At 41.3% G+C, this 23,057-nt stretch overlaps 2 protein-coding genes across 2 annotated transcripts in view; both read left to right on the top strand.

Annotated features, from left to right (window-relative positions):
- Nucleotides 1-7,854, top strand: part of SLC22A4 (solute carrier family 22 member 4) — a 58,516-nt gene extending 50,662 nt beyond the window's left edge. The window contains exons 8-10 of the mRNA XM_063120703.1: nt 1,270-1,452; nt 2,022-2,157; nt 5,144-7,854. Of these exons, the coding sequence (XP_062976773.1) occupies nt 1,270-1,452; nt 2,022-2,157; nt 5,144-5,228 (404 nt within the window). The 3' untranslated portion in view covers nt 5,229-7,854. The remainder of the gene's footprint in view (nt 1-1,269; nt 1,453-2,021; nt 2,158-5,143) is intronic.
- Nucleotides 7,855-19,674: 11,820 nt separating this feature from the next.
- LOC134394888 (organic cation/carnitine transporter 2-like) overlaps nt 19,675-23,057 on the top strand; it is a 43,209-nt gene continuing 39,826 nt past the window's right edge. The window contains exon 1 of the mRNA XM_063120702.1: nt 19,675-20,245. Within this exon, the coding sequence (XP_062976772.1) occupies nt 19,853-20,245 (393 nt within the window). The 5' untranslated portion in view covers nt 19,675-19,852. The remainder of the gene's footprint in view (nt 20,246-23,057) is intronic.

Here is a 23,057-nt window from a genome sequence, read left to right as displayed (position 1 = left end):
TTACAACAACAATTTATTGGAGTCAATAGACCATTCCAACAAAAATTACATACAAAAAGACTGAGCGTACAATTAGCTATTAAAAAGACAAGTAATCATAGAAGATCTAATAGAAATGGCCAAGTTCAAGAACTTGGCCACTTGCTCGGTGATTGATTTGTCTGAGTTCCGAAGTAAAAGGGACATTAAGCATTCAGTTGGGTGACCAGGAAAAGATTGTAAAATGGGGTTCAGAAGATCATTCCTAGCCCCTTGATAAAATCTACAGAATGTGATACAGTTTCCACCTCAGTATTGTTACAGGGACAGCATCTGTTGAGCAGTGGGATTTTGTTGTATCTGCCATCTAAAAGTTTAGAGGGAAGGACGTTAAGTTTGGCTAGTGAGAATGCTCTCCTGTATTTGGGAATTGTTAACCAGTTGTTTGTTTAACCGTGGGTTAACATGTTGTCTGAATACAATACTTTTTCCACAGACTGGGTTATTGTGTTGTCTGAATGCAGCCAGGTGGCTTGTTAACCACCCTGAACAATTCAACAACAAACCATGGTTCTCAAGGGGCGTGTTCAAGAAAATAAGCCACACTACATGGTTAACAATCCACCCTGGATACATTCAGATAACACGCTAACCCACGGTCCAAACAACCCATACTCAACCACTGAATGTGGGTTAGCATGTTGTGTGAACAGCCCCTAAGTCATCTTGGTCCCTCCTCTAGTTTGCCTCCGTGTTCCAGGAAGCCTCATTGTGCATTTATTTTAAACAGGGATCCAGAAACATGGAAAATTGTAGCTATGTCAGCTTGAAAGCTTCCCAGTACTCAACATGTAACTATTGGACCAGGGCTTTGATGTCTTAGTGCCTTCACTAAGAAGTGCCTTCATGTAGCATTCTTGCAGAGAGAGATAAGTCTCAATTACGGTAGATGTCATGGTTCTACATATGGAATCATACTACACTTCATTAGTTAAGAAATTTGCTTTGGTGACATGTTGGAGACATGATCTAAATTTACTATCTTTAGTTGTTGAAACTATTGTATTTACAGCATAGTCTCATTCCTGTGTTTAAATCAAGTATTCACAGGCATAATCTACAAAGAAGGCACAAATGTCAACGTGATTTGGTGTGCTTAACACTGCTTAAAAACAATGTGTAGAATATGGAAAAATGATTGGGGTAAAATAAAGAATTAGTAGTTAATAAGTAATTGATAAAGTAGTTAATAAAAAGAGCTTTGAGACCTTACTTTTCGTCTTTCCACAGACCTCCACATCCTGTCTGTTATCTTGGTGATGTTGGGGAAATTTGGGATTACATCTGCCTTCTCCATGCTTTATGTCTACACCGCAGAGATCTACCCAACCATAATAAGAAACATGGCAGTGGGTGCCACCTCTACGTCATCTCGGGTGGGCAGCGTCATTGCTCCTTACTTTGTTTACCTTGGTAAGAAGTATCCGATTGTTGATGTTGTATTTTAAAGATGCCCAAAAGAAAACACTCCAAAGTTAGAACATTCTTTTAAATGATTGAAGAATATTCTGGCAGGTTTACCTGTGATCTCTAGCTAGCAGTCACGCATGTCCTGTGTTTATTATCTATACCTGAGTCACTCCTTGCTTCAAAATTTGCAACACAAAATATCATTGTTCTTTTTGATGCATTTGCGTAGTCTTACATAGTACACTTTAAAAACAAAATTCAGTTCCCAGTCCCCATCCAATGTAGGATTATAATTTATTGTTAGTTATTCTGAGTAGAATTACTAAACTGTTTACATCTTAGTGGCATAGTGGAGACCTGGACTCCAATTGTCTCTCAGCCATGAAGCTCACTGAGTGACGGTTGAATCAGTCACTATATTTCAAAACAGGATAATTTTTGAGAATAAAATAAACCAGTGCATGCTGCTTTAAAATCTGGGGAAACGTCAGGATTCAAATATGACACATTAATTGTACCTCAAATTCCGCGTAACTGTGTAATAAATGTTGCCATTTTCTATGTTTCACCAGGTGCCTATGATAGATTTCTGCCTTATATCCTCATGGGCAGCCTCACTGTGCTAGTAGGCATTCTCACCCTCTTCCTCCCAGAAAGTTTCGGAAACCCTCTGCCAGAAACATTCGAAGAGATGCTACAAGTTAAAGGGTAAGCAAATGTTACTGAAATATAGCTTCTCATTGATATTATCATGCCCAAGCTATGAAGTCTAAGGAATTTCAGGTCAAGTGGCAAAATGACCAACATGGATTTTATATAAAGTGTCAACAAAATGCTGGAAACAGAACAAAACCATAAAGGAAAGCATTTTTTCCCCTTTAAGATTGGTTGGATTGCGCAAAAGGGAAACTTGCACTCTTTGGAGACTTTTATGAGGAAAAATTGGTAGATTGTTTTCTTAATCGCTCTAGGATAAATGAGAAGCTAATTGAACCTCTTTGCCACCACCACCACCACCTCCATTATGTGGACTACCTAGCCAGAATTGGGCAAATATTTTGCACAATAAAGGACAAAGGCTAAATCATGTTCAGAGGCAAGCCTATCCATCTGTACACTAGAAAAGGAGAGCATGGGATGGTTCTTTGGGCTAAGGTCCAGGCCTTGTACTAGATGTGAGCAAAGCTTGTCCAGTTACCCTGAGGTCCAGCAGGACTCACCTCTTTACTATGGGCATGATCTTCAATTACTTGCAGTGATTGAAAGTGCTTTGGAATATTATCCAAAAGCAGCACCATCAATTGGACTCTTTCTTCTTTCTCTGTGACTCTTGTTTACAAAAGGATCCTTTTGTTCTGTTGTCTTTTTTGTTCAAGTAAGATCTTAGTGCTTCTGAAAAAATTGCAGATTTTTCTTTCTGGAGGCAACACAACTTCTCATTCATTCTATAATTCTCCATTTACCAGTGATACAATTATGAGAAATGGAAGGTGGATTTCTCTTCCTGGGCTTTGCTTATTACATGGATCACTCTGATGAATTAACATGATCATGGATCACCAATGCATACTTTAACAGAATCCAGGTGGTGTAGTAACTCAAGTGTTGGGCTCTGGGGACCCAGGTTCAAGTCCACACTTGGCCATGAAGCTCACTGGGTGACTTTGGACCAGTCACTGACTCTCAGCCTAGCCTACCTCACAGGGTTGTTGGGATGATAAAATGGAGAAGAGGAAGAACATGTATGCTGCCTTTGGGCTCCTTGGGAGGAAAAGGTGAAATATAAATGTAACATCTAAATTATATAAATAAAAATCTCTGAGAAAAGGTGCTAGTTATTAAGGCTGAAGCCAGTTGAGAAATTGGTGGAATGCTTCAGAATAATGGTTTTTAAATCAAATTAAATTATACCTTCAGAACCAAGAAGAAATGTTGTTAGGAACCTCATGCAGTTAAAACACTTTTTGTTGTTTGCGTGCATAAAAGGTGATATTATCTTTTGTAAGCTTTTGATTGATTGTACCCTGGAAAATTCAAAACATCTTACCTGTGGTCCCCAGGCAATCTCAACTTACAGAGCCAGACATGTTTGGCTTCAAGAAAATTACAACATTTGCTTTCCGACCATCCTCTGGACCAAGTGACCTCAGTGTTAAAATGAGGAGCACACTTCCATCTTTTTTATATTAGTATTTCTGTATCTGCAGCTTATATAAAGAAAGATATTTGTATATAGATGTGGTGGAAAATTCAGTAGAAGCCTAACTAAACACAGCTAAGAGCCCATTTGAAGGCCTGGTCTGAGACAATGATAGTGACAAAGCAATCTTACTTCTTTGCTAAATGGCAGATACAATGGTGGCAAAGTTATTCTAAATAGTTAAAGTCCTGTTTCATTTTGGGCTTAGCTGTGAGCAGGCTTGACTCACTGCGATACGTTGGCTTAGCACTTTGCAGATAAAATCACTTGCAGCCACTCCAAGCTAGATGCCACTACAAATGGGGATATTTAAACAGGAGGTTTCCCCAGCTTTTGTCTGCAGAATATGCTCAGCATAAGGTACAAATCCTTCAGAGTGGTACTCACCCAGACCAAAGACCCAGGGAGGAAACAGAATTCCCCAACCCTCCAATTTCTGCTGCTGTCCTAAATACCCAGCTGGGCAGAGTGGGAGAGACTAATTCCTCCCAGCTCTTCCATCCAGGTCCCATTGATACAAACCAAACAGCCAAGTCCATTATTAAATCAAGGATGACCGAAATGACTTCTGCATTCAACAGCAGGTCATAGGACAAGTGCATAAGTTAACCAGGAATCTTCCCATTGGGGAAAAGCAGGCATAAGATGTCAAATCATTCTTTGCATCTCCTGGCTTATCTGGTACCCACCACCATATCTCCCCCTATCCATGCTTACTAGGTCACTGCAATCCTTTCCCAGATTAATTAAATCACCCTGCCACGTAATATAGCAGTAAATCAAACTGAGTAACACCCTCAAGGCTCCCAAAGGGGAAACACCCTTTGGTATCAAAACTTCCACCAGCACTTTCCTTTTAAGCTCATTTCCATTTCCAGGAAACTGATGCATGATGGTGCAGTCTGACAGGAGCTGTTGGAAACTGCTGAGTCAGACCTGAGACTCTGGGAAATTTACCATTCCTAGGAAAGACAATGGAGCACAACTTCAGAGACTTCTAGGTGAAACTGATTATCTAAATCCCAATGCAGTGGAGATTGCAAGCATAAAAAGAAATAAATGTCCCATGACACAGTCCAATTACCTTGGCTTTCTTCATGAATGCAACATAATATACTAAATCCACAGGATCAGTAAAATAATACCACTATTAAGATGCAATAATGTTCCCAATATGGAACACAGGTTTTCAGATCGTACAAAACTTTCTCATTGTGGATATTTAAAGATAAAAAAGATGTCTTAAGTGCTCTCCTGCGACATGTTTCAATCCTAAAATAATCCTAATGCTCTTGCAGCTTTACTCTATGTATGCTGACTTGGAAATAGGTCCCACTTAGATCAATATGACATATTTCCTGATTAGAAGATTGCCTTAACTAGATTAAAGCTGTTCCTTGCTTAAATACTTCATTTTACATGGAAGGATATTTGGACAAACTAGTAGTTTACCATTGCTGTTTCTAATGTACATAATTTCCTATTTGTTTTCAGATTCAGAAACAGAAAACACAGCTACAAAATAGGGAATTCAAAGCAGAATGAACTGAACACCAAGAATATGAGAACATCATTTTGATTATATATCGGTGACTTTTGATATAATAGACTACCAGGACTTGTTAAAATGTAATCCTTCATATAAATTAAAAGTTATTAACACTATGAGGGAGGGGATTGTCCTAATGATCCTACAATTCACAACAGTGGTTTACCAAATGTGTGGGGGGTTTGTTAAGTTACTGTCAGCATATGTAAGGCTCCTACATCAATAGTTATTTTTGTGCCTTGGTTTTTGGGCTTGTTTGGTGTGTTGTTGTTTTTGTAAAGTCTTGAGCACTTTCATCTCCTCCTTGAAATTTAGGTATTATGTTTTGTTTGTTTGTTTTTTTAAAAAAGGCCATCAGCGATTGTTGAAAGAAGTGAAGTACTGACTATATAGAGTCTCAAGGGTTGTAGTTAATGACACACTACGTTCCTTTCAGCCCCACATGTCACATTTAAAAGTTCCTAAGAAGAACTGGACGTATTAAGAATCCACTCATCTCTTGTGTTGTGTTGTGCTGTTTTTGTTAGGAAATGAATGTTTTGAAATGAATGAGGCATTTTACCAGCAAAGTACTTATAGAAATGGGATTCATTAATGTAGGCTCATTTTGAAAATCTCTAAAGGGAATAAAATGTTTGACCCTAATAAAATGGAGGTATAAACTTTAAAAGACATTTTTTAAATCAAAGCATCTTCTTTGGACTCTACTTAGTTGTCAGGAGTAAACTTTGACAATATTTTCCTCCATCCATCACACTAGATGACAGCACCCAAATCCCACACCCTTAAAACCAGGTGACAGTAAACTAGTTGTACTATTTCTTTAGGAAACTTGCCAGACTGTAAAGAGAGACCAATGTCTACAAGTTATTCTTTAACCGTCTTTCTCTTTCCTCCTGCCTCCCCCCAGCACAGCTCCTCTCCTTGCCCACCCCACATTCCCCATATTCTTACGTTTTACTTACTTGTAGGATATACACCAAAGCTGTTCACTGAGTAGTCCAAACCAACAGCTTTAGAGAGATGATAATTTCCTGGGACCAGGACTAACGTGAATCATATCCTACATTCTTCTTTTGCTTGTGCCAACCTGCACAAGAATTCTGAAGCTGGAACTTCCTTGTTTTTTTGTTATTCCATGTACTGTAAAATTCTATTTTTAGGGCAAAGTATAACAATTATTTGGAAGGGTGTTTTAGGCAACTCAAGGGAAGGGTGTGTTGCCTAAAACACTTTTTATAATTATTTTATAAACACTTTTTTATAATTATTTCCTCATGAGCATTTGAACAAATTCTTTGCTGAGAAAAATGTATTAATAAGATAGTGATTTAGAAGGCAGGTATTGTACTGGCATGTGCCCAGTAAAGCTCAGATAACATTTTTTTACCCACTTAACCATGAAATTCCTTCCTTTGCCAATACAAGGCATGTACATTGCATAATGCGCTGGCTTCATAACTCAGCGTGAGAGTTGATTGACAGTTTTAAGCGATTCATATATTAGTATTAGGAGAGACTGTGGCGTCCTGCTGCTTCCCTGCTGTAAATGCTCCTGTGCCATTGCTGGTAACGTATAAATCAGATTTTAGTTTAAAAAAATTAATAAATCTACAAAATGCAGCACAGCTAAACTAACAGATGATCAAGGACTAAGATGGAAGAACCTTATCTATTCCTAAAGCTGTCAGTATGCCACACAGTACATCCTGGTTATGTTTTTAATATAATTAATCCAGAATAACCTGTTTCTTGACCTCAGACCTTATCTGCAGTAGTGTGAAAGTTTGAAATATGGCAAGGAGAACGTTGAGTAAATTGAGAACGTTGAGCCTTTTACTCACCCACCTCTGTACAATACTATAAGGGCCTGATACCCCACGTTCTACATGGAGGACCAGTGTCTTCATTGCAACAGCAAAGTGTGCATGGTGGTGACAGGGAGACACACTGTGCACAGAGTTCTTAAATGGGATCACCCTTCCTGATCTGAAGACAACAAATCCAGGTCTAATAGCAAGCAGCCTAACAAACTGTTCTTGTGAGAGAAAACTGTTAAGATTGCACCATTCCAGAATTGGCTAATTTTTCCAAAAATAATTCATTTGCCATTGAATCCTAACCACGAAGCCATTATAACACTGAAAGGAGGCTCTGTTATACCCAGTCTGCTATTTACCATTTAACTGATTATTTTAATATTTGTTAAGTTTTTTAAATTGTTTTGCCATAACAAATCTCAATAGCCTAATATGTAGCATGACTCTTTTAAGTGTCTCAGTTGCTTGTTAAGGTTGCCGGTTTCTGAGCCAGAGGCTATAGTTACTGCTTGTTCAGTCAACATTTTAAAATCGTTTTTCCCAAGCATTTTTTTATTGTAAGGAATACTGTAAAGGTTTTGTCCACAACCAGCCTGGTATGTATATGGAATGTTCTATTTATCATAGCTGAATGCTACCTTTCTGACAGAGAGCTTTTAAGCAACAGCTACAGTCTCTTGGCAAGTAACTGATGATCCAAATTGCTTTCTCAGTAATCTCTTCGTATCTGTAATGGATGAAGTTGTTTACATAACTTGTTGTAATTCGGCAGTCTGTAACATGGCATATATTTATGTAGATATTTTATACAAAATAATAATAATTTTGACCCAGTTTTACATTGTTATAACTTTCACTATTTCTGAAGTTACTCATATTGTGGTATTTGTCTGTCTGTCTGTCTCTCTCTCTCTCCCCCCTTCTCCCTCTGTATGTGTGTTTGTAAAGGACCTAGTTTTACCAGGGTTTCTTTGACAATTTGAGATTCTCTCAATTTTTAATTTGTCCGTTTCCAATTTAGTTCTTTAGGCAATGATATCTTAAAAAATAAAGCTGCACTTTCTAAAGGATTGTGACATTGTACATTAAATTGTTTTGAAAGGGAACATTCTGTAAAGGTTTTCCCAATATTACTTAACAGTGCAAGTCATGGGAGTATTGTAGTGGTAGTGCAGTGACTGAGTTCATGTACATTACTAGAGACTATGGATTTGAGTGCCCTGCTTGCTCGCATGTAATATAGATGCCTCAAGTCTGATGTTGTAAGTACATATTCAGCTGAAGAAATGCATCATAGTACTTCTGTGTGTATTACACATGCTATAAAACCTGAAGCCTGGTTGGGACTGGAATGGATTTTTACATGTTAAATCTTTATAGTATTAATCCTAGAAAGAGTTGCTTTATTTGCGGGGGGGATTGTTTGCAAGTAAAATGTACATCTTCTGCCAATAGATTCTCTCAGGGATTTTCCAGGTGGTGGTTGCAGTAGTCCAAAAATCATAAATGAAAGAAGGATTAAGATGAGGAGACTTCTGATGTTGGCACCTTATTTGTTATTTGTTTTTCCTTCTTTTATTGTAAATCCTCCAGATGGTGCTGGCCCAAACTTTGATTTACTGTTTGGGGTCTAATTTGCCTTTCTAAAGGCCAGTACAACTGTGGTCCACTCAGTGAAGCCTATATTGGTGGCTAGGAAGCAGCACGATAAAATACCCCGATTTTGCTTCCTGCCTAGAATGACTTGGACTGGAAACGTGTCAGGGACCTAGCAGGTAGCAATAAAAGGCTGTATTTGGCTTATGCTGAGAAGGCCTGTTCTAATGCAACCTTTGTAAAGTGCCTGCTGGGCAGGTTTGGTGCAGGGTGGTTCTCTGTTAGAAGGAAAAAAGGGTTGCCTTTCCCACTAACCTGAGTGGGAGTCATCCTTTCCCTAGACTTCACCTAGCTGCTATTTGAGATGCCCCTCTCCTTTCCATGTTATATTTGAATAATGTACGGTATTGTTTAGATTGCAAATTGTTTGTTTGTGATTTCTGAAATATGCTATGCATCACTATATAGCTGTTGCCGCTTTATTTTTTCCTCATTGACATTAAAAAAATTGCACTAACCAGTTTTCTGTGTACTAAAATGGGTAGTATATGAAACCTATGCACTTTCTAAGTTACTGATGAAATTCTTCCTATTTGGTAGAAGTATACCAAAATAGTGCTATTTGTGTGAAGTAAGGACTTAATACAATAGCTGAGCAAACGTGAGGGTCAGAGGAAACCAGTGGAAATATCTCAGCCTGAAATGGAAAAACTGGTATTGATTTTATGCTAAATATAGATGCATCTATCAGTATGAAACAATATTCACTCTTAAGTAGTTCTAGTGGATTCTAAGTAGTCATAGTGTGGGGACTGCAACTAATATTCCACCATTTGTGTTTCTTTTGTGTTTCTTTCATAGTGTACACAATAATCAAGTCCCAAAATAAGGGGCTGATATTATCTTGTAAAAAGTGGACAATTGACACATATTTTAAAGAAGCATCTTTTTCTACCATTAAGATTTTTGGCTCTTGGAGCCAAATTGATTTCTACAATTACCTCTCAGAGTAAGAAGAATTTACACCTGGGTCCATTAGTTTATTGGATAAGTATTCTAGAATCCAGAAACAGCCATCATATCGAGTGACAAATTCCAGGGTGTTGCTGTGTCAGTCTGCTGTAGCAAAAAGAAATACAGTTTTCATGTCAGAGATATGATGAAACAATAAAGTCCAACACGTGTCAGCCTGTACTTTATTCAAAGGCCTTCCTTGGGGGGCTTTAACATTAATAATACAATAAAATATATTAAGATAACACATAATATTAAAATATGTTTTTGTTATTAGGTTAATTTCCGTTCCTAAAGCAGCCCTCCCCAACCTGGGGGTTGTCTTCACAACACTAGCTGGAGCCACTCCAGCACCAAACTCCATGCTATTGCTGGTGCACAGTGGTGCCAACTTGTCCTAATGAGGGGAGGCAGCGTGGGCTTTCTGGTGGCCATTAGGCTTGCTGGGAAAGTCCCCTCCCCCACTTGCAGCTTCCAGCGACCAATATGTCACCTTCCCCCCGGGAATGCCCCTGGAGTGGCTCCAAGAAAGGACAGACTGACAGAAGAGTAGGGCTGACCTCGCTCTGGCTGGAATAGTTGGGGTAAGTACCTGACGTTTCAGCCTTCCATCTTCACCCCTTTGCTCCGGGGTGGCTTCAGATCTGCAGCTGTGTCATCTAACTGATGCTGCGCGGATTTGGACCCACCTCAGATCAAAGACGACATCAAGACATCCCCCTGGTGCCTTCCAGAGGTTTTGGACTACAGTGCCCAGAATTCCTGACCTTTGGTCATGTTACCTGAGGCTGATAGGAGCTCAAGTTCAAAACATCCATGGGTTGTGCCCTGGATACTCTTAAGCCACTGACCCCAGGGGCTTATGAGTATCCCATGCAGAGCAGCTGCAGGTTGGTGCTGCCCTGCTTTTTCTGCTAGACAGCCGATTTGGGCTGTTTAGCTGACGGCTGGGAGGGTTGGGGATGGGAGGAGGCTGCACGGTGCTTAGGAAGCTGTGTAACTAAGCTTCCACAGTCTCTTCCCTCATTGCCCTGGGAACACCCCCAGTTTACCAAGCACGGAGAAGCTGTGACACTGTCTGTGCCTGTGATGTCTTGGTTTCACCTGAGACACCCACAAGCTACCTGACAGGACTATCCACTAGCACTCAGGACCACTTCAATCCCCCCCTGTGCTGATGACGTGTGGGGGGGTTTAGGCCTACTGCTGCCACTCCTGTCACGTCTTTATTCATACAATCATAGAATAGCAGAGTTGGAAGGTGCCTACAAGGCCATCGAGTCCAACCCCCTGCTCAATGCAGGAATCCACCCTAAAGCATCCCTGACAGATGCTTGTCCAGCTGCCTCTTGAATGCCTCTAGTGTGGGAGAGCCCACAACCTCCCTAGGTAACTGATTCCATTGTCGTACTGCTCTAACAGTCAGGAAGTTTTTCCTGATGTCCAGCTGGAATCTGGCTTCCTTTAACTTGAGCCCGTTATTCCGTGTCCTGCACTCTGGGAGGATCGAGAAGAGATCCTGGCCCTCCTCTTTGACAACCTTTTAAGTATTTGAAGAGTGCTATCATGTCTCCCCTCAATCTTCTCTTCTCCAGGCTAAACATGCCCAATTCTTTCAGTCTCTCTTCATAGGGCTTTGTTTCCAGACCCCTGATCATCCTGGTTGCCCTCCTCTGAACACGCTCCAGCTTGTCTGCATCCTTCTTGAATTGTGGAGCCCGGAACTGGATGCAATACTCTAGATGAGGCCTAACCAGGGCCGAATAGAGAGGAACCAGTACCTCACGTGATTTGGAAGCTATACTTCTGCTAATGCAGCCCAAAATAGCATTTGCCTTTCTTGCAGCCATATCGCACTGTTGGCTCATATTCAGCTTGCAATCTACAACAATTCCAAGATCCTTCTCGTTTGTAGTATTGCTGAGCCAAGTATCCCCCATCTTGTAACTGCATTTGGCTTCTATTTCCTAAATGTAGAACTTGGCATTTATCCCTATTAAATTTCATCCTGTTGTTTTCAGCCCAGCACTCCAGCCTATCAAGATCACTTTGAAGTTTGTTTCTGTCTTCCAAGGTATTAGCTATCCCACCCAATTTTGTGTCATCTGCAAATTTGATAAGCGTTCCGTGCACCTCCTCATCCAAATCAGTAATAAAAATGTTGAAGAGCACTGGGCCCAGGACTGAGCCCTGCGGTACCCCACTCATTGCTTCTTAGTTTAAGAAGGTTCCATTGATCTTTACACTCCACAGCCCTGCAACCTAGCACTCAGTTTCCCATTCTGCTGCCACCATTAACTGTTCTCTCCTCAGTCACTTCTCCACAGATTACACCAGTGGTTTGAAAGTAATTAGAATTTACTAACATAAGTGTGTTTACTATTGGTTTCCTCAGTTGAAATGCATACTGTTACATGGCTTCCAAGCGTATTGGTTTCTAACAGTTCTTTCTTACAAAGTTGCACTATATAATTCTATCTATTCTCAAACACAATAACCCACACAAAACCTTCCTATTCAGTTATTACAGAGGTGACTCCCTGCTGAAAGTGAGCCTGCCGAGTATTTTTATTTTACTTATATAGTATTATACTTGAATACGGTATGTTATATAATGGGTTGTTATTCTTTTATTCCCACCTCGTCACGTTTATTCATACCTCACCTTCACATCAGTTATTACTCTTTTCTCCCAGTGATCTCTGTCCATAGCCAAGAGAATTACACTCTGGCTATGTTTATGTACCCCAGGCTTGACCTCAAGATGACACATCTTTGTACTATGGCTTTACAACAGTCTTTCCTGATTCTTTGCTTACTTCATATACCTTTGTGCTAGTTGCTAGTTCTCTTTTCTGAATCTCTTTCTGTCTCTTGTCCTCAGAGTTACTACTTCCTCTTTTTTATTTAGCCTGTTTTACTTGAAACTTTTAATTTATAAAGGCCCCTTACTAGGTTCAAGGCAAACTTTGGTCTATTCTATAACTATACTGGCCTACAACTAGCAGTGTCTGCTCCAGTGGTAGAAGGTCACTGTTGGATACAACCCAGTATTTTGGTCTTGCTGGTTCATCCAAAACAGGTTATATAGAATCCTATATCTTACTCTCATATATCTCTTTCATTTTTCCTTACTGTCAAATATCCATTAAGGAAAACATGGAATTGCTACACAATGCCTTATAATTGGTAATGCTTGGAACCCTGAGTTCCTTCAGATGAGTGTTTTATTGCATACTCATTACTAGACACTCGCAGATTTCTGCAGGTCCCTCATGATGTCGTCTGCCTTCCATGCGGCTCCCGACCCTTCTAGCCTTCTTCGTGCAACAAAGTAACACCCCAGTAAGATGGAAGTTGCGGCTATCTCCTGTGCAGAAGCAGCACTATCAAATCGGCCCACTGAATGGGCAACGTGCACATTGTTTACTTCCTATTTCAAAAGAAGTAATGAGGGGCAAGCAGAGAAGCGACGGGAAGCAAACGCAACCTGTCTGGAAGAGTGCTTTCATTTTAACTACAATTATCAACAAAAGTTTTTGAAGAGGACTAGTGGCAGCCTCCTTAACAGAGTCTTTCTGACTGATTTCCCACTCAAAATCTCACCCCCACCTCTCAAGCTGCCTTTTGCTCCATGGGGAAAAAGACAGATACTGCTAGTTCCCCCCTGCCCCCTCTGCATCTTGGAAACGTAACTGGCAAAACAACCTTCAGAAAAACAAATTATGGTGGCCTTTGGTCTGCTAAAATTCACAGAAAAAGTGGTGACGGAAAGAACATCAGGTGTAGCTTGGTGTCTGAACAACCAACTCACATTTTTAGGTGTCTGCCCGCCCCCCCCCCCCGCCCCCGGATCCTCAAAAGGCTCTTGATAGTTTCACCTGGTATTTTCAAGGTAGAAAACAAACAGGAAAACCAATGTACATCATTTTTATTGTGCCTTTTCTTTTGCTGTTAAAATTGTGTGTTGTGTGTACTGAATAAAGAAATGTTAAATATACAGGCGTTCCCACTTCACCTTTTACCTTGTAGCTAAGAGAAACAGCTTGAAAATGTATGGCTAAGTGTGCAAAAGCCCAAGATTTATTTAAGTGGTTTATCACTTTTTTCCTAATCAAACGGTTTGAAGTAGAAATTTCTACCTTGGCCCTAAGCATATTCAGATCCTGTGCAAACAAATCAGGCTGACCTTATAAAATGTTATCATGTAATGGGCTTCAGATTGAGCTGATAGGCATACACAACAATGTTTTGGTGATTACATTGTCTTCTGGGGTCCTACAGCATTGCCATTATGGTGTTGTCATATGATACTTTCTAGATATTAAAGCAGTCAAGATAAAAGGTTACTGCACTGATGAAGTAACAATTATCTTTAAAGTAATTACCCTTTGAATTGTGTTAAGATGGACTCAACAGAAGATTCAAACAAAGCATTCTGTACTATAAATATAATCCCACAAAGCTCTTTCAATGTCCCTGACTTTGTCACCTCAAGAAGAGTCTCAAATCGATTGAACATGATAATTTTCCACAGGAATCAGTGTAGAACTAAACTCCACATCTTTTTAATTTAATCTTATGTAGCCTAGTAAAAGGACATGATTGTATTCTGTAAGTACATGCAGGAAGGAAGTATGTACTATTCATCAGTAAATTCACAACTGAAGAAACAAATGTGTTCAAGAAAGTATATTTCTGAGACCCCACTCTAGTCTATTACCATAAGTTAAACAAGCCATGCCCAGGCTCCCTCCATCCTCTAAGCAGAAACGGATTGTTAGTCAATTAGTCGAACATTTTATTGTATATATTTATTGAATATTGTATATGACTAATAGCCATTACAAACAACAGAACTTAAAACATCATGTGATAATGGAACATATATCAGGTGAACATATGGCCTGCACAGTCAACTGCAATAGCATTCAGAGTGATTGCACAACTGTTTTGCAGACCTAGCAAACAAAGCTGTTTTATATGTAGCATAAGGATAGCAAACTTGCAGTAACCAGTAAATCTTCACATAGAGACTGTTACCCTGCAAAGATCTGTCCCAAGAACTTCTCCCATGGGATTTAATATAAAGGGCAACACAATAAATAATGTGAGATGTTCTATACCTTTCCCAGACCACAGAAATAGAGCTACAGTTTTTTTGGAATCTGCCTAAAATGGAAATGGATTACTACTAAGAACAGAGTAGAATTATGGAATGTCTTCATATCACTTATGTGGTCAAAAAGCAGAGAAAATATGCTGTGTGAATGTTACAGGAATTCTTTGTGGATTAAAAGATTTGTACCCACCTCTCAAGTATGAAATCTATCAGAGTGCCAACAATAAAAAATAAATAAGGGCCCAATTCTGTCACTTGTGCCTTTGAAGATTGGAAGCCCCCAAACTCAAAGGCATCCAATCATCCAATGCAGGGCAGGAGGAGCAGCAGAGGCGACCTTCGTTTCCCCATCCTCCCACCCTACATATTTCACTAGATGGACTCATTCTAGTGATGACGTTTTGGAGAGATAGGGAAGGGGGGCAGAAGAGGCTCAGGATAGCTCATATCCTGGGCTCCTTTCCCATGTGGAGGATTCCGAAAGGGCAGGTTCCCTTGGTTCGCTGAGTGGCGGTCAAAGACTCTCAAGACACAATTTCTCTCATCTTGGAAAAGTTTTATTGCGAGCAGCCTGCAGTGCTGCAAGGTGGCAAACCCTAGAGGATCTGAAGGACTGCCCACTAGTTGCAGGCAAAGCTAAGATGCTTATAGGGTAACATCCTCAGAAGCAACAACAGAACTTCCTCATATAATAAAACAATCATAATACAGTTTTGCAATACAGTAACCAATGATAAACAAGGCATTTATGCACGTGCAGAGTGCAGATAATTCTAAGACTAGAAAAACAATACATAGATGGGTATTGCAATCCTGGAACATCTGTTCCTTTGTGGTTACTACTCTTCCTGTCCTCGCTGGGAGGTTCACACTCTGACTAATGTATCAACACTTTTTGTTGGTTGAGCAAGTGTTGCTCAATATATTTTCAGCTACAGTTTGGATCAAATTGCTATAGAACTTAATTTCTAATAGAAAGGGCTTACATCAAAACAGGGTGGGCACAGACAAAACAGCCCATTCACACATTTCCTCAACACCCATCAGAAAAAAAAACCTTTTTCTCTCCCTCTCTGAGGTCAATTTCCAACCTTGAAGGGCGGCTGGCACTGTTCTTCCCGCACCAGCTGTAAGGGCCTCGAATCTCTTCCAGGGTCAGAGTGCTGAATCCCCAGTATCCTATGGCCCGTCAGACAATGTCGAGGGGCCATACGATTGCTCCCTCCAAGTAATTCAAAATAAGAATTAAAAATAAAAACTTAGCAGATTTGAGAAGCAGAGTAACAAATAAAATCCATTTCAGCTAACACGAAAGACGGGAAAATAACTCTTGACCTGGTACAAAATAAAATAAAATATTTGTTTCTTACCCACCTCTCCCTCTGGATCGAGGTGCAGAACAACATTAAATACAAAATCACAATAAAATGTATAAAACTAGTTAAAAGCATATAAAACTGATGCAATATTTAAATAACAATTGGACATGTTAAAAAAACATCTGGGTAGACACAAGAGTAAGCACGACACAAACCTATACCAGGAAGCATTCCATAAATGGGGCATCACAGTCAAAAAGGCAATCTCCTCTGTTGTCACACACCCAACTGCACCAAGAGAAGGTCCTCTGTGACTCTCAACAATCTTAATACATGGGTGGTAGGTGCATGCAGGAGAAGGCAACTCTGTTTTTTACCTATTGAATGCTCTGTTCTTTCCCTATTCTGATTTCTATATAAGGAAATTATCTTGGCACATCTAATGTTCCAACAAAGTTTTAAGACCAAATTTAAATAGGTTGATTCTGTGTTTGCCCACTCAAAATTAAGCCCTATTAAGTTTACAGTTAGATTGGTATGCATAGGATTGCAGATTAACTCCTCATACTTTTAGCCAACTTTCTCATAAAATACACTCCCTGTGCTCCTTCTAGATCTTAAATAGTTTGCTCCACATGCTTGATTTGGAGCAAATGCTATGAAATGCTTTGTATTTGAAATAATGTTGATCAGGAACTCAGCTGGAGTCTCAAAACCCACAGATTTGGCTGCACTTTGAAGAAAGGTTGCATGTCTTGTGATTTGAGGGCACTTCAAAAATAAAAAAAAATATTAACATTAATCACAGCTTTTATTGTTTCAAAAACTAATCCTGGAATCTGGAAAGATCCGAACATGAAAAACACAATAGCTCAAAACATCTAACAACTATGTAACTATCTGTGGCACCAGGCATCAACTGTGTATTATGTGGTAATCTGATGATGCGATCCTGTATCATCTTGTGGATAATTTGTAAGAAAAACTTGACAAATTCTTTTAAGAGGAAAACTGTAGGTTTGAAAAGGACCTAGGGAGACAACAAGATACTTGGCCACTTAGCAGATAATGTGACTATCCCAAATTAAAAATACTGATATGTTGGACATTTATGGGCGTTCCAGATTTACACCGACCTCTATAACACTCCTGTATTTTCCCACCATATCGTTCACCGTTTTTTCTCACCATACACACAAAAAATCTGTTAAAGAGGGAAAGACTGAATAGCTGCACAATGTCTTTTGATTCATTGCGCTAGGAGCTCTGTCTGGAAGCACTCCTAAACACACGAGGGACTAAGCATAATTGAACACAATGTGATTTGACTTCTGAATAAACATGCATTGAATTTTGTGACAACTTCCATATGGTTGCAGTATATACATGATACATCTATTATCTCCTAAATGTGCAAACATCCAGATTTTCCCAATTCTCTCCACCACCACCACTCCCAAACCTACCATCTTCCCCTTGAAGAGCCTGCATAGTTTTTCTCTGGACATAAAAGGGCACAAGAAGGCAACGAATAAGTTTGCTTTCCCTCCCAAACCTGTTTTCATGTCTGTTGTGTCTTTTAGATTGTAAACCTGAGAGCAGACACTGACCTTTTTAAACAACTCCAGGAACCCTTTTCAGCTCAAGAGTGAGGTAAAAATCCTTTAAACTAAATATAATGGGAGTCAGCTAAACCTTTGCTTTTGGAATGGGAAGAAGTTTTTGATTTTCTTAAATACTGAAGACTACTGATTTTTCCAGAAGGGAAATGAAATACTTTTATGCCTGTTTGATATTCCTCCTTTTGTCCAAGGTCAAGGAGCACAGAGCTAGGGTGACCATATGAAAAGGAGGACAGGGCTCCTATATCTTTAGCAGTTATATTGAAAGGGGAATTTCAGCAGATGTTTTTCGTATGCACGCAGCACCTAATGACATTCCCTCTTCATAATAGCCAGTGACAAAATGCAAAACAGGGCAGGGGTCCTGCAGCTTTAATTGTTGTGACGAAGAGGGAATTTCACCAGGTGCTGCATGCATACAAATGACACCTGCTGAAATTTCCTTTTCTATACAACTGTTAAAGATGCAGGAGCCCTGTCCTCGTTTCCATATGGTCACCCTACATCACTAATAGCTACTGACAGCTTTTGCAGCACACTGGCTGAGTTCGGACGGCATAACGGTTGACTTCCATTATGTTCCTATCCCTCCCCACCCTCACCCCCCTATTGAATAGCATGCCATCCGAACTATCATACTGGCTATGAAATCCCACCCACCCCAGCATCTGTGTTTAAAGCACTTCACATGCATTGCCAAACAACCCATTTTGCTCACAAATGCTTTTTCTATGTTAAGGGCATGAGGGCTCTTTAAATCCGTATCTAGAAACTACCTCTTTGGGGGGGTTGACTGTTTTTTCGTTTTTATTTTTACTCCAGAGTAGGCACAGAGGCCCCTATATGAGGGGAGGGAACTTTAAACTTAACATCCAGTGGGGACTGTTAAGGGCAAAACTTTGAGTCAGAAGCCCAGGGCCTCACTCAGCAGAATGAGCGAGGGAGGAGGGGAGAGACGGCAAACACTGCAGACCTGCTTGCCAGAGTTTAAAGTGCGAGAAGTCGTTATTATCTAAACATTACTATCTGGGGGCTGGGTGGGGGGAAGACACCATTAAGTCACAGGGGTTGGAAGCTTGTGACCTTTCAGATTTTGGGGAGCCTACAACTCCCATCATCCCTCACCATTGACTATGCTGGCTACGGCTGATAAGAGTTGTAGGCCAACGCATCTGGAGAGCCAGAGGCTGAGTTCGGACGACATGCTAATCAACTGGGGGGGAGGGGTAATAGGAACAGAATGGGAAACAACCGTTGATAAGCCTGTCGTATGAACTCAGCCAGTGTCAAATGACCTACCTGCACCGCTGTTACCTGTAGGTAATTGTTGCGGTTGTGTTTTTTTTGGTTGTTTTTAAAGAATACCGGTTAGAGGGGTGCTCCAGAGAGCCGTATACACCATAGGAAGGAGGAAACCCTGTTCAGTGTCACGTGTGAAACCCCTCTAGATGCATCGGTTGGTAGAATCTGCTAAACACAAACACACGCTAGTCGTTGGGAATGAACTTTGGCCTATATACTGAGCATATATGGAGCTTTGAACTATACTATAGCGGCTGAGCGTTGGCTGCGCTTTATACTGACGATAGTCAAACTTCTCGCGGTCATTGCTAGCCAAGCCCTGGTGTTGCCTAGGCGATGCTATGGTGTCCATTTTTGGAGCGAAGTTCTGCCAAGCGCTTAGTTACGGCCTGCTAGCCAAGCCCCAGTCCGGGCTTGTTCTCGAGGCTCCTCCTCTCCAGGGCTCCTTTTCATGATAATAAAGCAGGAGCGTGAGCCGCGTTCAAAGCGACCGAGAAATGTTGGAAGGGGGAAACGGCCCCTCTGGCCGGGCTTCCGCCGCCGAGCGCGCGGAGACCGGCCTGCGTCTTGGCGCTGAGCCCAGCGCTGCTCTAGGCCTTTGTGTAGAAACCACACCCACAGGCTTCTTAACCAGCCCGTGCAGAGCACTTGCTGCCGGGGTTGTGCTTTTTACGCGCAGCGGTGGCTGCCGCAGCAGCAGAAAGAAGGCTGTTCCTTGCCCAGGCCAGAAGGGGCTGCTGCATGTCCTAGCAGGAGTACCTGCTTCGTCCTTGCTTGGTGGTTCTTAGCCGGCCGGCCGGCCGAGCCAGCGCTCCATTCGCCTGCCGCTTGTTCCCGTTTTGCACTGCGCCCACCCGCTATGTTTGACTACGACCAGGTCACCGCCTTCCTGGGCGAATGGGGGCCCTTCCAGCGCCTCATCTTCTTCCTGCTCAGCGCCAGCATCATCCCTAACGGCTTCAGTGGACTTTCCGCCGTCTTCTTGGCCGGCACCCCCGAGCACCGTTGCCTGGTGCCCGGCGACGCCAACCTGAGCGCCGAGTGGCTCAACGCCAGCATCCCCCTGGAGGTGCGCCGCGGGCGGCAGGTGCCCAGCCGCTGCCGCCGCTACCGCCTCGAGGCCCTGCGCAACTTCTCCGCCGCGAACCTGGAGCCCGGCCGGGACGTCAACCTCAGCCAGGTGGAGCAGGAGAAGTGCCTGGACGGCTGGGAGTACAGCCGAGACCCCTACACCTCCACCATCGTCAGCGAGGTAGGGACGGGCGGCTGGCAATGTTGTTGCCTCCGGGTAGTCTAGCGTGAGTGAGGCTGTAGACCCAGGTTCAAATCCCCGCTCACGCCTGACCTTGGGCTAATAACTGTCCTTCAACCAACAAGGTCAGATCTACACGAAGCAGGATATGACACTTTGAAAACGGTTTAAAAAGTGCATATGGAGTGTGTCCAGGGGGGGATCTACACTACTGCTATTAAAGCGCTTTAAAGCACTTTGAAAACATTTTGAAACCTGTATGTGCAGTGTGTCCTGGGCCCCAACAGTGGTCAAAACTGTTATAAAGAGCTTTAAAGCAGTAGTGTAGATCCCCCCCTGGGCCCCAACTGTTGTCACTACTGTTATAAACCATTTAAAAGCAGTAGTGTAGATCCTGCCCAAGCCTACCTCACATGGGTGTCTTCTTAGAGCAGCCCTCACCAACCTGGCGTCCTCCAGATGTTTTGGGCTATAACTCCTAGAATTCATGACCATGAACCATTCTGACTGATGGGAACTGAAGTCAAAAACATCTGGAGGGTACTAGATAGAAGAAGAATGGGATAATCTGATAGACATATGTAATCTTTTATCTAAGGATAGCTACGCTTGTGAGAAAAGTTGTTCATTTTATCATACACTCCATCTTGCTTGGTATCTGATTCTAACTCTTATCAACTACAGGTCTGACTGGTCTTTGGTATATTTCCTGCTGCTACCCACATCCTGAGTCGGACTGCTTTTTCCTTGCTTTGTTGTTTTTAAATAACTTGCACATTTCTCAGCGAACAAAGTTGGCTCTCTATTCTTCCCCCAACATTTATAAAACTCACAGGCCTCCTTCAGCATATGACATCTTCTTGAGCACCTTTCTCTTCATCCTCTTAGGTATTGTCATTTATGACAAGTAATTCTTGTTTTTTTATACCCAGTGTGTGCTGTGATGAGGGAGCATAACTAGGCATCACACAGAGGATAAAATGACAAGTTGGCAACGTCTAGCCTTGCCTTTAAGGGCAGGTTTTTTCTCTTTTCCTTTCATTTCTCCTGCGGGGGGGTGGGGGGGGGCTTGAATTGTTTTTTTGCGCTTGTAAATTTGAGAGGAAAAGGTGAAGAGAGCATTGTGGAAGCAAAGTTTTCTGAGCTTTGTGGAATAATGGCAATCTCTCTCTCTAGGACGGCATCGTTGGATGGCCGTGATCCCATCATCCACTTTACATGGCAATCTAGGCCATGCATTTGTATGAAGAATGCTTTCCTTTTCTCACCGTCTGGCGAACAAATGAGTACTAATTTAGTGATTCCAGTTAGCATAAGAATGTTGAAAGAGCTGTGCTGGATCAGACCAAAGGCCAATCTAGTTCAGCATTCTGTTCCACAGCAGCCAACCAAATACCTGTAAAAAAGACAACAAGTCGGACCAGAGTTCAAAAGCATCAATCCATTTGTGTTCCCAAGTAACTGGTATATCAAGCCATTCTGCCTCTGATACGTTTTTGTAAGTTACGCTTTTTGAACGGTTGTGTATTACTTATTTATTACATTTATATCCTGCCTTTTTTCCTCTAAGTAAATCATAATTACATAATCCACTTCATCTTCATTTTATCCTCACAACAACAACCCTGTGAGGTAGGTTGGGCTGAGAGTTCAGAGTCACCCAGTGAACTTCCATGGCCAAGTTGGGACTAGAACCAGGATCCCCCAGACCAACCCTCTAGCCATTACACCACAGCTATACTAATGCAGCTGTGGGAAGATTGCTACTGAAGTGTAGAAGAATTGACAGAGGATGAACTTTTTCACTGCCTGGGCTGGCCTGTCACATGACAGAAAGTTCCAAACACTCATTCTCATGTGATAGGAGATGAATGGCCACTTTCTTCATTTATTGGGTTTGTTTGCATGCTCCAGGTAAGTTTGAGGTTATTAGTACATTAATGTACAGCTTTACTGTCTCCTGTAAAATGATGAAAATACTTCTCCCTACATACTTGTGTTGCTTCAATTATTTTAGGCTCCTTCCTGTTTGAAGTTTATCCCTCTTGAAGTGAGAGATTAAAGCCGCAGAATTTATTTTGCTTATTTACTAGCAGAACTTTTATGCTGCTCATTAACAGTAGATTATCTTGGTGTTGTACAAAAAAATGAAACCATAAAATATAAAAATACAGAACAACCATAAGATTAAAAACAAGTTAAAACAACATCAGAATGAAACCAGCAATGATAGTGCCCAAGATCTAAAAAGGACTGAAACATTTTTTAAAACTGAAAAGCCGGGTTTGGGGGAGACCATCACCTGGTGCGAAAAACTGTTTAGAGATATTTTAAAATATGTTCAGTGGTATACAAATCTATTAAATAATCAAAAAGACCATGACATGGGTGCCAGGTGAGGCTCTTTGGAGAGGGTATTCCACAACTAAAAGGGTCCCCTTCTTTGTAGCCACTTGCCTCAACTTATTTGATGGGGGCACCTGGAGAAGGGCCACTGAAGAGGAGCTTAAGAGTTCAAGAGAGTTTTAATGTGTTAAGAGCACAATCCTATGCATGTTTAAACAGAAAAAAGGCCTACAACTGCCAGTATTCCCCAACTAGCCATGCTGGCTGAGCAATGCTAGGAGTTTGAGGACTTTTCTCTCTCTAAACAGGCATAGGATTGCACTGTTACTGTTGTCATTCATTAACTAGTAAAGCAATCCACTTAGTTTTCTATATTTGCTATTCAACTCAAAACATTTAAGTGTTTCAGTTATCCTGCGGTAGTATCCCTGCCTATATTGTTTGTATGTATAATATTTTAATAGAT

Source organism: Elgaria multicarinata, chromosome 3 (assembly GCF_023053635.1).
Source record: "Elgaria multicarinata webbii isolate HBS135686 ecotype San Diego chromosome 3, rElgMul1.1.pri, whole genome shotgun sequence".
Classification (NCBI taxonomy): domain Eukaryota; kingdom Metazoa; phylum Chordata; class Lepidosauria; order Squamata; family Anguidae; genus Elgaria; species Elgaria multicarinata.
The sequence above is the reverse complement of the archived record's forward strand: the minus strand, read 5'-3'. Positions and strand labels throughout refer to the sequence as shown.